At 38.9% G+C, this 14,930-nt stretch overlaps 1 protein-coding gene across 2 annotated transcripts in view; it reads left to right on the top strand.

The window, feature by feature from the left end:
* The window catches only part of LOC149313962 (adenylate cyclase type 5-like), a 321,268-nt gene that overhangs the window by 282,821 nt on the left and 23,517 nt on the right, over positions 1–14,930 (top strand). For both annotated transcript variants that reach the window (XM_089520253.1, XM_089520252.1), the window contains one exon: positions 6,733–6,820. In XM_089520253.1, the coding sequence (XP_089376379.1) occupies positions 6,733–6,820 (88 nt within the window). The remainder of the gene's footprint in view (positions 1–6,732; positions 6,821–14,930) is intronic.

A 14,930-nucleotide genomic window follows, 5' to 3' on the forward strand; every position in this document is an offset into this window, starting at 1 on the left:
TGGAGAATTATGATGAACTTGTTCAAATGCACTGATAGTCCATACAACAAAGAACAGGTTGTGCCCAAATGCACTGTTTTCTCTCCTTCTATTGCCTATTTTGAAGAAGATGCTGGGTTTGATATCTTGTTTTTTAAGCAGCTCTATTAAATGATATTTTCCCAGTCCAGACTTCACCCAAAAATATGTTGAAAGGATGAGAGGACAGGATAGTTTGTTCATCTTAAAAACAAAACAAAACAAAACACTAGGGTGTATTGAACCAAAATCTTCTGTGTCGGAACATGGCCAGTGCCTCTAGAATTGGTAGGAATATGTGTGTTTCTATACTGTATGGCAGTGGGGGGGGGGGGGGGTTCTGAACAGTTCTTGGCCAAGAGGGGAATGACATAGGGCCATGAAACTTACATGCTATTCCATATTTTCACCCTGAAGTTCAACACATTTGGCACATCATTTCTCAAGTGTCCTAAATCCTTCCCCACAAAATGTATGATGTCTGGTAACTGAAATATTGTTCTACTGCTGCTATCACCTCTGAATCATTTGAAAATTTCCTTCCTTTCAAACTTTTTTAAAGATTTAGAAACAGGAAATGATCAGATGGAGCAAGATCTGGTGAATAGGGTATATGCTCTATGCACTCAAACCCCAAATTCTTCAAAACGTCATTTTGCTAGTCCTGTGATCAGGTACAGTGTCCAGCAAAAAGAAGACACCTTTTCTCAGTTTCCCATGACATGTTTCCTTCAGTGCCTCCTTTACTTGGCACAGCAAGTAAGAGTAGTATTCTGCATTAACTGTTTGACTGTTCTGGAAATAGTCATCAAACTACCTTTCTTAGCCCAAAAAAGTGTAGCCATGATCTTTCCTCCTGATCTTTGAGTCTTGAATTTCTTCAGCCATGAGGAACCCAAGTGCCACTACTCCAAGGACTGTTATTTGGTCTCTAGATCATAGTGATGTAACCATGTTTCATCAACAGTGATGAGTTGTTCCAAAAAATTATCACTAGATTGCTAAAAATGCTGCAAAATCAACTTGAAGGTATCGACTCGATTTAGGTTCTGATCAGCATTCAAACATTTCAGCATCTACTTGGCTGCATAGCCAACTGTTCATGAATTATAACCCCAGTGCATTCCCAGAATATCTCTAGTGTCTCAGCAATTATTTTAGCTGAGAACTGCCAATCTGCCAAAATCAGGTCATAATACACTCAACAATTTCAGGAATTGACACTGCTGAATGCCCCCCACACCTTTTTGCATCTTTGGTCTCAAAATCCCCATGCTGAAAGTTAGCATACCACTTCTTCATAGTTGAGTATGATTGGCATTTGCACCCAAGGTTTGCATCCTATACTCATGAACTTCCGTTGGAGTTTTCTTCATGATGGCCAAGCATTCAGCACTTGAAAATTCCACACTTTTCACTGGCATATTTCTATCAGTGATCTGAAACAATTCAGAAATTAGAGCTATGCTCCTGCAGACTGGCAGTTTACAATACAGAAGAACACTCTTTTAAGCAACGGTGACAAAATTATGCTCAGATTTTGGGAAGTAGATCGGGTCTAGAACTTCACAGCACTTCCTCATACCTGTTCATGGGGTACTGGCAGAAAGCACTGAGGAGTTCTGAGATAAAAGCTCTCAGCAAAATTGCAGTGGTCATTTTATCATAATCAGCAGGATTGCCACAAAAGTCTTGTGAATAAATTAGTAAGTGGAAGTGCTCTTTGTAGTCAAGAAAGAGCATGAAACCCAGCTGGCTTTCATGTGGTTAGCCTTAATGTTACCGAGCATTGTAATCATTGCTGTTGAATTATGCATGAGATTGAGCTATGGGGATTTTGTGTAACGGGGGAGATGAGTATTTTTTTAAAAATTATCATCCATTATTATTTTCTGATAAATTCTACAATCATGCATGGCAATGATGTATAAAACAGCACTGGAGCTTTACTCTGAGGCAGTCTGTGTATAGAGAGCCAGCATGGTGTAGTGGTTTTAGTGTTAGACTTGGACTCTGGGAAACCCAAGTTCAAATCCTAGCTTGGCCATGAAACCTGCTCAATGACCTTGGGCAAGTCTCATTCTCTTAGCCTCAGATGAAGACAGTGGCTAGCCCCCTCTGAACAAATCTTGTCAAGAAACTGTCATGATAGTGTAGCCTGAAGACAGAATTGCTTTAAAAGCACACAACTACAACAAGTCCATGTATAGTCTGAATCTGAAGCACAATGGAAGAGAGAAATCAAAACCAGTACAGAGGTCCCAGCACTGTTCCAAGGAAGCCTGTTATGCCCTTTGACACTGCTACAACCTGTTTTCACTTTCTGCATTGGAGTGGGAGAAGACATCACCATTGCTGTGCCACTATTCACCAGAAAAGGTCTCTGATCAATGCAGCTGTGATATACAGCTGTGGTATACAGCCCTTTTATAGAGTAGGATGCATGTGTTTACCTGGTACATACACATCTGTGGACTTCCATCTCTTCCCACCTCTGTGCCTTCTCTTGCTTCATGTCTTTGTTTTTTTCTGACCAAAATCCATCCCTTTGGGGGTGTTTTTTACAAAAATGATACACCTTAGTGCTTGCACACTTTATTCCCATTGTCTAAAGCATGTTTATGTTGTGTACATTTTCAATGTGTACATTTTAAATGCATACTTTAAAATGTGTATATTTTATGGGATGCAGTCATACCTTTCTGGAACATGTTCAGAGGGGAATGACCAAAATGATGAAAGGTCTGAAAGCTGTGGCTTATGAGAACAGCTTAGAGAGCTGGGTATGTTTAGTCTGGGAAAGAGAAGGTTAAGAGGTGACATGATAGCCATGATTAAATTTTTGAAAGAATGTCATACTGAGGATGGAACTAACTCTAGAAGCTAGGACATGGAACAATGTATTCAAACAACAGGAAAATATATGCCACCTAAACATTATAATACCTGCAAATATCTGCTTCATACAACCAGATGGGAGACTCTACACCTAGACATCACCAGATGGTAAACACAAAAACCAGATAGACTACATAATTGGAAGTAGAAGATGGAGAAGTTCTATCCTTGTGGCCAAAACCAGACCAGGAGCTGACTGTGACACAGACCATGAACTGCTCCTAACAAAAATAAGAGTTAAGCTGAGGAAGAAAGCAAAACCCTTAATTATACCAAAATATGACCTGAATAACATTTTGGATGAATTCAAGGACAGTGTAAGAAACAGATTTGAACTAATGAGTATAATTGACCAGGAACCTGAAAAACTGTGGACAAAAGTCAAAGACATAATTAAGGATGAATGCAAGAAAACACTAACAGTGGCCAAAAAGAAAGATAAGAAACAATGGATGACAGATGAAACACTTCATGCAGTAAAAGAAAGAAGAAAAGCAAAAGCAAAGGGAGATGGGAAGTATGGACACAACTGTCCAATGTCTGACATGTATGGATAAGGAGAAATACTACAATGACCAATGCAGAGAAATAGAAGAAAACAACAAAAAGGGAAGAACAAGAGACCTCTATCAAAAAAATCAGAGAAATTAAAGCCAAGTTCAAATCGAGGGCAGGGATACTCTGCGGAGAAAAAAAGAACATTATACAGGAACAAGAAGAAATAAAAAGATGTTGGAGGCAATACACAGAAGAATTATACAAAACAGATGAGGGAATGAATGATATTGGGAATGAGGAGCCAAATGAAGATGAATCCCAAATTCTAAGAAGTGAAGTGGAATTTGCCATAGAGGAAATGGGAGAAAATAAATTACTGGGAACAGATGATATCCCAATTGAACTGCTACGGTGCCCACAGATAGATGCAACTTTAGTGTTAACTGAAATATGCCAACAAATATGGAAAGCATATTTATCTATTATGCTGTTTGGCAATCTGGAGATTCCAGAACACAAAGTGTATCTGGCCCAGGAAACCACAGAACATGCAAAATCCATATAAAAGGTTCACCGAAGCAGATTCATCACCAGTCTCTGAATCAAAGGGAACAGCAAAGATATGTGTGACATAATGAGATGAGTTAGCGATGCCTCAGTCTGGATCAAGGGGTCCACATAATGGTGTTTTATAAGACAAGATGGACAAGGTTCCATGTCTTCCTTACCCCTTATTAGTTTATTGTGTTGTTTATGTAGGAAGCTTGTGAATCAATAACTGACGAGTTGACAGATATGCTTAGATAATCAACTAGTTTCTTATGACAGAGATATGTTGCAAAATGAATGTCGGTTATCCTCAAAGGAGATAATTAAGTTACAGATCTAAATTGGTGTGAAACTCATTCCCCCACTTTAGGACCAGAATAAATCAGATTTGCTGGGGGGGGGGGGGGGGCTGTCACAGATGTTTCCAATTTTAGTACAATTGTTCTAAAAACCTTGTCCAACTTATTCCATCTTTTCCTCTTTAGATTTTTTTTTTGGGGGGGGAGGTAAAAAGAAACTAAAAAGAGGCATGATGAGAAAACATGGAAAGTTTATGTGTGGAAGATGATACCATCTTCATGCTGCCATAAACTTCCATGAATAAAGCAGAGTGTGCCTCATCTTGAAGTAGTTTAGCATCCTTTCATACTACACAAGTATATCAATGTGATTGCACTTTAACTGACATGGCAATATCCTGTGAAATCCTAGGATTTTCAGTCCAGGAAGGGGCAATAAGAATTCTCAGTTAGTGCCTCAACAATCTACAAATCCTAGGATTCCATAGGATGTTCCCATGACAGTTAAAGTGGACAGGACCCTTAGACTCCCCTGCTTATTTTTTTCCTCCATTCAGTACAGTTGCACCAAGCAGAAAACTAGGGGTGGAAAAGCAGTGCTGAGAGGTGTTGTATTTGATCAGATCCCACCCAATGTCTGTTGTATTTGATCAGATCCCCCCCCCCCCCCCGGAAATGGCAGCTTAATAGAAATAGGGGCCATTTAAATAGGGAGAAATGGTATAGGGAAACATTTAAGACACCTCTTGCCAGTTTTGTTTCCTCAAATATTTTCCCACCACAGGGCAGTTTAAAGTGAAGATAAATATGTAGCCAGAGATCTGACTATGGATGTCTAGCATGCTATCCAGTTTGATCCATAGTGAAAGCAAGGAACTGTAGTTCTGTATGAGTGAGGTATGGAGCTACAAATGTCCAACAACAACCAAAAAATAGCATGAAAAACAGTTTCTAAGGTGTGTGTGTGTTTCTTTTTTCTCTTTTTCTTTTTTATGGCAAGAGATGTGACAGTAATACTGTCTTCAGATTTTCTGGCATTTTTTTTTTTTAGATGTAGGCATTAAATACTAATTTAAAGATTCATTTCCTATATATTTTCTTCATAAAATATGTTGTTAGCTTTCTTAGCATCTGCAGTAAGGCATTATTATTAAACCTTTGGAAAGATTATTGAAGAAAAAGTTCTTCTTCTTTTTAGGAAAAGGCATGCCCTGGTTTTAAGAGTTTTAGTTATAATGCAAATATGATATAAATGCAAAATAGCAAACTTTGGTGTTGCTTTAGAGGAAAGTATCAGCATGCTTGGTAAAGGGTGGGGGGATGCCCATATTTCAGAGGAGGGGAGGAAAAAGAAGGTTGTGGAGCCTGGGGGCAAAAAAATACTGAGTGTGGGAAGGATGAAATGGGAAACTGGAGGAAGGGGGGAATGGAACTGAGTTTGCTGAACTAGATCATGGCTGGTTGGCTGGTTGGGTGGCTGGCAGATAGACACATTTCAGCTGGCATTGTCTTGGTTAGTCCCATTCAGTCAATTGCTGAATGGCGTGGCAACATGTAGGTAAATCCCACTGATTCAGTGGATCTACTCTAGTGATGACTAAAATAGAATTTAGGCCTTTATATGGCAACTTTTTGTAGCAGAAGCTACTTGTATAAGATGTGAGTCATGTAAATATTTCATCAAATCTGGAGATGTTGTACAGGTATTTCTCCCCCCTCCCCCTTTTTTTGGAAGAACAAAATGTTTTTAACATAATATACTCTGTCTTAATGAAATAGGACCCCTGAGTGCTGGTAACTCTAACAATATAATATGTTATTTTCTCTAGCATGTAGGAAACTAATCATCCCCCCCCCCAAAAAAAAATAGTGGAGGGGGGAGTAATGAAGTGCTGAGAAATGTTTGGATTAGCAAACACATAAAAGTCATCAAAATTATGTTTTTGTTTTTACCTGTTCAGTCTTTTCAGTGCTTGGCAGATATTAAATGTAGTTATTATTATTATTATTATTATTATTATTATTATTACAACACATAAAAGATGTGAGAACATTTTAAGTAGAACCAGTGAGAAGGAAAATTTGTTTCTGGGTTTTGTAATAAAAGACCGTGTACAGATTAAGAGCAATGTGACTGGAGCACATTGCTTGCTTGCAAATTTCTTTCATTATCAAATTCACTAAGCTACCATCCCAGTGGATTGTTTTCCTTACTGTTAACTTGAAGACTGGCCCGCTCTGGTAGTGAAATATTTTACACCCTCAAAGTTATTACTCCAGCAGGATGATATTTCCTGTTGAAGATGTGTCTTCTGTATTTTTGCACTACCAGTGTTGATTATTTGAAAGGAACTATATTATGCTCTCAGCAGTTTTGTATTATCTCTTCTTGCATCTATCAATGCCACTTACTATACTGTGTCACTCATTCATTATGCACATCTTACATGCCTATGTTTTCTGGTTTCAGCTCTGTATTTATGCTGGCATTTTATCTGACCTGTTTTGTGATCCTGACCACCGTAGTGTTTGTTTCAGTTATTTACTCCTGTGTAAAGGTGAGTAGTAGTAATTTATTGTGTTTACTCCGCACACCAAAATTATATTAGCCTTCCATTTTTTTAGGCTGAAACATCATGTTTCTGTTGGTGTATATAACAAAATACTAATTTTGGCTTCCTTCAGCACTTTAGCACATGTTCCTCTAAGGGTTTATGTTTTATTACATTTCCATCCAACCTTTCCAATTAAAAAATAGCATTCAAGTCAGCTAACAAACATCATTGAAAACAAATTAAAATCAGAATCAGATTAAAAACAAATGAGAATAGACCGTAAAAATCATGATAATAATCAAAACCATTAAAATTGTTGCAATACTCAGTAAACATATTCGTGGGTTTATGTGAGGCTGATAGACCCATTAGTTCACTTACACAAGAGACCTTGGTGTAACATTTTCAACTAAACAAGCATTGCAGAGCCGGAAACTAAGCCAAGAATGTTTCCACAACCACACTTGCAACACCAATCCCACTTTAATTATCATGTTTCTATATTATGATGTATCCTGGGATTTGTAGTTCCATGAGGATTGTTAGATTTCTCCCTACCAGAGTGTTCATTGTCCTGAAATCTGATAGGAGAGGAACTTTGTAGCAGAGAATTCTAAGTAACTCTCCAAACTACAGATCAGAGATTGTACAGGATGAAGCCATGGCAGTTAAAGTGATATACAAGTACTGTGACTGTGTGGTGCAGATACATTCCTTGTCACAACCAAAAGAGTTTTTAATTTTCCTACCTGTAGCATGCGTAGAAACCAAAGGTTTGACTGCCTTCTCAAATAATTGTGCAGCTCAGCCAGTCATTTCAAGAAACAGGGAAAAGATTTTTTTGACCATCATCACCACAAAGTGAAATCAGTAGAAGCTCTTTCACACGTTTTTCCCTGTGCATCCTAGGGCCAACTGGCGTGATATATTATACAAACAGTCTGACACTGAATGCTTCTTTTTAAAAACCTTTAAAATAGAATCCATATAGCCACCTGATCAGATTCACAACCGAGATCGTGATCAAGTGAGATTTAACAATTTCCTTCATGTTGTGGTCCCAATAAAGATTAGCTGCCTGCCACAAAAACTTACAGTTGCTGCCACTGGTAGCTTCTCTCTTATGCCAAATAAAATCTTTCTATTGGACTGCATTCAATTTCATGGGAATAGACTTCCATTCACACAATGGGACCCTTCTGTTCTCCTCTGTCCTCCACCCGCTTAACACACATCCTGGTTTGCCTCTGGAGGGTCCTTCAATCCTCTGGAGAAATTTGAGGAGCATGTAGAGGAGGAGGAGGCTGTGGAAGGGGGATTCAGTTCAGTCTGTAGCTGCAAATATTAAATATAATCTACTGGGATTGCAATATAGGATGACAAGTTTTAAAAACACCATACCAAAAGAATCCATACAAGAAGAGCTGTAAAACTCTTCACCTTTTCAGAGTCAGGACAGAAAAAAAAGAACAGGGGCACTAATGTATTCCCCCAAAATGTATCCTTTTGTATGGCCAATGTCTTTTCAGATAATGTCTTTTCTTTGTCCAGGGAATACTTTAAATACTTTGAATAGCCCTAATGCTTTCAAATTGCTGCTCAGATCTACTTTTCTCTTAGCTTATTCTGGAAGATCAAGAAGTAGAGATGAATGTGTCTGTCACTGCAGAAATAATCCAGTTTGAGACTTCTTTAACTGCTATGGTTCAGTGTTAGGGAATTTTGAGAATTGTAGTTTATTGTGGCTCTTTGACAGAGAAAGCTAAATGTTCCAAAAAACTACAGTTCCCACAATTACCTAGCACTGAGCCAGGGCAGTTAAAGTGGTCTCAAACTGGATTATTTCTGCAGTGTGTTTTGTACCAAAGATTTCTGTCAGTTTTGCCTTTCCCCAATCTTAGGTTCACTACACATCCCATATCTGCAGCAGTAAGCATTTTAAATTTTTTCACAAAAATCCATATGAATATTTGTGTGTATTATTCCTAAAGGAATAATTTGGTGTGTGTGTGTGTGTGTGTGTGTGTGTGTGTGTGTGCGCAATTATTTTGGTAAGCAATTTCCTCTGATACAATACATTTTTAGATGTTTTCACTCATCTGTGCATTTTGGCACACATTTTTATTGAATTTCATTGCAAATTTTGCAGAAGGATAAATGTGTTTCTGTTTGTATATTGGTCCTGGAAATGTGAATTAGATAAAATGCAATCTGAATTAATGTCTTCTTATCCCTAATTAGAAACAGTTGAAAGAGTGGGTTATGCTTAGATCAGAGAAGAGACTCAGTAAGGGGAGAGGTGACAAAAGCCTTCCAATAGCCCAATATTATGAAGAAGATGGAACAGATTTGTTTAATTTTTTTTGTTTCTTTGTTTTGGTCAGAGGGCAGAACTAAAACTAATAGCTGGAGATTGCAGAGAAAAAGATTTCAGTTAAAATTTACCAGCAGTTTGACAGTGTAACAGAATGTGTCTAGAAATGGTGAGTTTTCCTTCACTGGAGGTATTTAAGCAAAAGCCGGGTAGCTGTCTGCCAGAGGGATTGTAACTGTGTTCTCCATTGTTGATTCTTGTGTGGAACAAGGAGTTGTTCTAAATAATACTCAGCTTCCTTCCAAATGTTCAATTCTGTAGTTCAAGGTTCTCTTTTGTGAACTGCAACACTCTTGGTTAATTAATTCTTAGTAAATCAGCAAAAGGGGTTCTGTGCTTTCTGCCCAGGCACCCCAAGAAAGCCTTCTTAGGAGAGAGATTCTCCCACTTCCAAAGATCAGAGACTCAGAATCACAGTGGAAAAATTTGTAGAAACAGCTCTAGAATTGTCTGAAAGAATACAAGTATCTCTCTGGGGTTTCTAGTACCTCTCTCTCTGAGGACCTGTGAAACTGGGTAGCAAGGAAAAGAAGGCAAAATATTATGTGAATGAATTCTCTAAAGCTGTTGTCACAGTGATCCCTCCTCCCATAAAACTGGAAGCACTCTTTGGCCAACTGAAACTTTTATGTTTTTTCCTCAAAAAAGATAATTTAGGTTGCAATCCTATATGTGCATAACTGGAAGTAAGAGCCATGATTTCAGTGGAACTTACACCAGTTCCCATGCTTGCCTACTCAGTGATATGTTTTAATTAAAATTTCAGTACATTTAAGTTAATGGGAATTAGAGTTTCTATTTAACTATACTATCTGGATGACTGATTGATTTCAAAAACTTATTATTATCTTAATAAATTGTCATCTGCACAACTTAGTGCTGCGTTCTGCATAAAACAAATGAGATGGAGGTGCCGATTAAGTCCTTACAAAAAACAGTGGTCAAAACCAACAAACTATATAAAGGTTATAACTATATAAAGAGTGTAACAATTTATGAAAAGACCATGTATCAGTCTCTTGCCCTTCTCTACTGTGTGAGGCATAGCTGGAACTTGGAATGCTCTTTGGTGTTCTTTCCAGGGAGAAAAAAAAATCAAATAAGTAGGAAATTATTACTTTGGCTAGTTGTGAGTAATAAAACTCCAGGAGACAAATTATACATCTAAAATTATGACCATTACATTGCCTTGGCATATTGACTTCAATGCTTAAGCTCTGAACTATTGTCTGAGTACCCAAAAGTATTTCATTGCAGGCTGCCAACTGTCCTGAACTTTCTGATGGCCCAGTCTGACTCAGCTTCCATATTTCCGAGTTAAACTGCTATTTGTAAGAAGTTAGTTTCCATCTCAAACAGGGTTGCATTGGGTAAATGAAAACACAGTTTGAAAAAATACACATCTACCTACCCCAAAGAACAGCAGATGGGTTTAAGTTCAAAATGGACTATGAGATCAGTAGCTTTATGGTATATTTGACATGGGGTGGGAACAGAGATTGGTAAAGATTCTTGTTTGGATAACAGCTTCCCTGAGTCCATGCTACCTGATAGGTTCTGGAAGCTGCGGTCCAAACAAGGAAATTTTTGATGCTCTGTAAGAGATGCTTTATTTCTCTCTGACCTTTCCTTGGGGGAGATGATGTTGGGATGCAGGGTGACATTAGAAATCGGACCATAGCCCAACAAGTGCCCATCTGAACCACCAACTGTAGCATCTGCAGTTGGCACCTCACTTGGAGAATTAGCTTTGCTGCATCATTTTTCTTGTTCAGAAAGTGCAGAGGAGGAATGAAGCACACTGAGACAATGCTTCATTCCCCCTCTGAATTTAATAGTCATATTGCATTACAAAACAAACCTGACAGGCAGGGCAGAGAAGTGTCTTTTGAGTTGCTTCTCCGCATGAAATCTGTTCCGATTGTAAAAGCATGGGAGAGAGTGATAAAAGCGCCCGTTTACAGCCAGAAGAGAACAGAAGTGCTTGGATGTCATGTGGAGAAGCAAGCCAAAAGGCACTTCTCTATCCCTGCCTGTTGGGTTTGTTTTGTAATCTGATAAGGCTCTTAGCCTCTGAGGTGTTGCCTAGGTATGCCTTGTTTCACTCCTAACTTTGCTGCTCTTGCACATGAAAGGCAAGGTTAAAATGACTGTGACATGGCTTTGAGATTGTGGCTCAATTGTTCTTCTGCCGCCTCTTTCCTTTTGGGAAGAAAGTGGGAACTTTGGAGAAGAGGGAAACATTGGTGAGGGACCACTTCCCAGATGGGTCAGCCTGGCAGCCCTCATTTTGTTCACAAGCCCAAGGTTTCCCATCACTACACTTAACCCTAACTTTATATGGTCAAATAGGAGAACATGCCAATGCAGTCCATGGCAGTGAGGAGTAAAGCATTCTAGAACATATAAATCAGTCTTGTATATTTTCTCTGTTGCCTTGATTGTTTTGATTCCACTTCCTGCTGAAGGATGACCTGTGTAATTTTTTAAAAGCTTGTAAAATCTTTGGGATTGTACTGTAGAGTTTACTGCTTGCTGCCTTCACGCCTGTATTCTTTCTACTCTCATGCAGCACCAGTCAATTTATAGGCTTTGTTTTTTCTTCTTTTTTAAAACTTTTACAAAGTTTGGCCTCCCAGGTGGGGTCAATAAGATCTTGGTAGGTAGGGTCCAAAACAGAATCTGATGGTGAATATATCTGAAACTCCATCTGACACCCTTTTACTTTTCCCTATTGTGGAATCAAAGTACTGCATGAGATCTTACAGTCATCTAGTCCAATATGTTATTCATTTCACAATGTGGATACGACTATTATTAGTTTATCATGAAGCACTCTTTACTGGGAGACCAGCTTGCTGTTACAGTTCTTTTGACTGTACATTGAGTATCCCATTTTTTCCATATCTTCCATCCCTCTAGAAATATTTTCTGCTTCAGAATTTCTAGCTATGGATTTTATCCAACTTTTCTCTGAGTTTGTCAAAATCAGATTTCTTAAAGTGCAGGGATCATCCCCAGCTGTGCATAGTTTCCACATCCCTTGCTGTGACGAATCCTAAAATAGCATGGTTATTTTCTCCTGGGTTTCTTGCCAATTTCCCTTCATCAGCTAGTTCTTTCTTACTGATTAGGGTTCAGTTCATGGTAGCAGATACCCTGAAAGACAATGCCACCAGTAAGGTAAATCAAAAAATAATTAGGTTTTCCATTTTTATCATATTTGGATTTCCAGAAGATGTGGTGCTGGCCGGTGGCTCCAATTTTAATGCAGTGGTGGATCCACCAAGCCCCCCCCCCCAAAAAAAAAAAAAAATAGTTTCAGCAGCTTGGATGGTGCTTTTGAAGTTTCAACTAAAATCCAGAGTAGATTTCCTTCCTCACTGACACGGAAGCCTCCACTGTTCTCGATAGAGTTCCTGACCATGAGACACAGATGCTGCTGCTATTGCTCATTCATATATGGCTCACACCTTAGCTAAGGCCACCCATAGCTCCTTTTTTCACTGCTGCTGAGTTCCCTTCTCTTTTTCTGATTATACCGTACCTATCTATAGGTTGCTGCTACCTGCCCTGCTTATAACCTTTGCTGTTAGCTAAACACCAGTCAGGATGTGCCCCAAGGAGATGCTTACCAGTAAGACTGAGATAAGCTGTTCCTGCCCAAATCAGCGTGCAAAAGGAAAACTCACCCTGAAAAGATTATGAGCCACTATCCAACACAGACTTAGTTGAACTGATGCCCATTCATTTTCGTCTGTTCGTCTGTACCATTCTGCTGAATCATACACCATTTGACAAATTTGGATGCTAGATCTCTTGTGCTGACAGATTTTAACAAAGCTGGATTAGGCTTCTTTTGTCAAGCTAATCAATCAATCTCAAGTTTCTTCTTCCATTCTGGCCTTTATATAAAATGTGTGTGTGTGTGATTGGAACATCACTGTACTTGAAGTTGTCAAATAGATTTTTGAAGGAGGGGAAGAATTTCAATTTGGAGCCAGTGTGGTGTAGAGCATAGGACTATGGCTGTGGAGTTCAAGGTTCAATTCCCTGCTCACCCATGGAAACCCGCTGGCTGATCTTCAGAGAATCACACACTGTCATCCTGTGATAGGTTCCCCTTAGGGTCACCATAAATTGGAAATGATTTGAAGATGCACAATAACAAAATTGAACTATCTCCAGCAAAATATTCTACAGATATATCAATCTCTGGAACCCATCAGTGGCACTCCAACTTCTTATGCAAAACTATTTTAATCCTAAATTGTCCATGTTTTCCTATCCCACTATGTAACCTGTTCTCATGATCTAAGACTCACCTACACTAAAAAAAAAAATCTGAAGTGTAGGTGAGTCTTAGATCATTAGAGCAGGTTCTGTAGTAGCCTCTCCTTCACTGGTCTCCGGATGAAATAGATTATATATATCCATTTCAATCTGGTTTCAGGCCTGGTTATAGGACAGAGATGGCTTTGATAGTCTTGGTGGATGACCTATGCAGGAAACTGGACAGAGGGAGTTTGTCCCTGTTGCTTCTGCTGGATTTCTTGGCAGTTTTCCATACTATTGACCATGGTATCCTTCTGGATAGGGCTTAAGGTCACTGTTTTACAGTGATTTTGTTCCTTCCTGGAGGGACAAACCCAAAAGTGCTGGGGATCAACTCTCTGACCATTGGCTTGTTGGGTTCCTCAAGGTTCTGTCTTGTCCCTCATGGTATTTAATAAATTAATGAAACCATTAGGGGAAGTTGTCAGAGCTTAATAGGAATCTGATTAGGCAGACACTTGTTACTGTGTTCTAAAGCCTTTTGGAAGAAATAGGTAGCAAGACACTCGGTCTCCCAATATTATGCATAATTTACATTTTCTCTTTACCAGGGTGATATTTTTCTGTGATTCAACTGTAGCACCAAAAGCTGTTACACTAACACATTAGAATCTTCAGTTACCAGATGTTGCAAAGCATCTCACAACTTTTTGCTGTCTCCTTCTGCCATAGTTTCCCAATTTATTTGATCGCAGCTCTTCCTCACCACCAAAATAGTCCATTACTTCTATCCTACTTTCTGTCCAGGGGATAAATGGAAAGAAGCAACTCAGACTTTGCTGTGGGTTGTTTCCCTCTCTCTTCTTTATACAGGCACCAGAAAATTAGCTTCCTTGTCATCAAACAGCTTATAATTATTCTTGTGTAGGAAGAAAAATGTGGTCCCTCCAACTGTGCAAAAAGAAAGGGGAGAAAAAGGGGTAGGTAAAGTGGTTAGTCATCGCTAAAAAGCCACACACAAGCCATTTGTCACTGTCTTTTTAAAAAGGGAAATTACTTAGAAGTCTAGTTGGTGCAGTAATAATGATGGATTTTAGAGCTATTTTTCTGTGTTTCAGATGGAATCTCTAGGGATGAAATTGGGGAGTACTGTGGTGAAGTGAAATTAACACTCAGCGGGGGAACATTTGAGTTCTATAGAATTCAGTCCTCTGAATTCTAGATTAAAAGTATCTCCTTGGCCTCTTTATTGGATTTGTGACATTTTAAAAATGTGGATGTGCAGTTGGAAGAAGCTAAATGTGGATGTACAATTGGAAGAGGCAAAGTGTAGAGGGAGCAACCTGAGAAAAGGGTCCCTCCCTGGGAAAGGGGGAGTCAATATACTTTTTGTGAGGACATGAGAAAGGGTCCACTCAGCTGCCCCCCAGTTATGGAATGCAACATGTAAAAACCTGACTATTT

Source organism: Sceloporus occidentalis, unplaced genomic scaffold (assembly GCF_023333645.1).
Source record: "Sceloporus occidentalis isolate IW3139 unplaced genomic scaffold, rSceOcc1.0.p SCAF_4, whole genome shotgun sequence".
Taxonomy (NCBI): domain Eukaryota; kingdom Metazoa; phylum Chordata; class Lepidosauria; order Squamata; family Phrynosomatidae; genus Sceloporus; species Sceloporus occidentalis.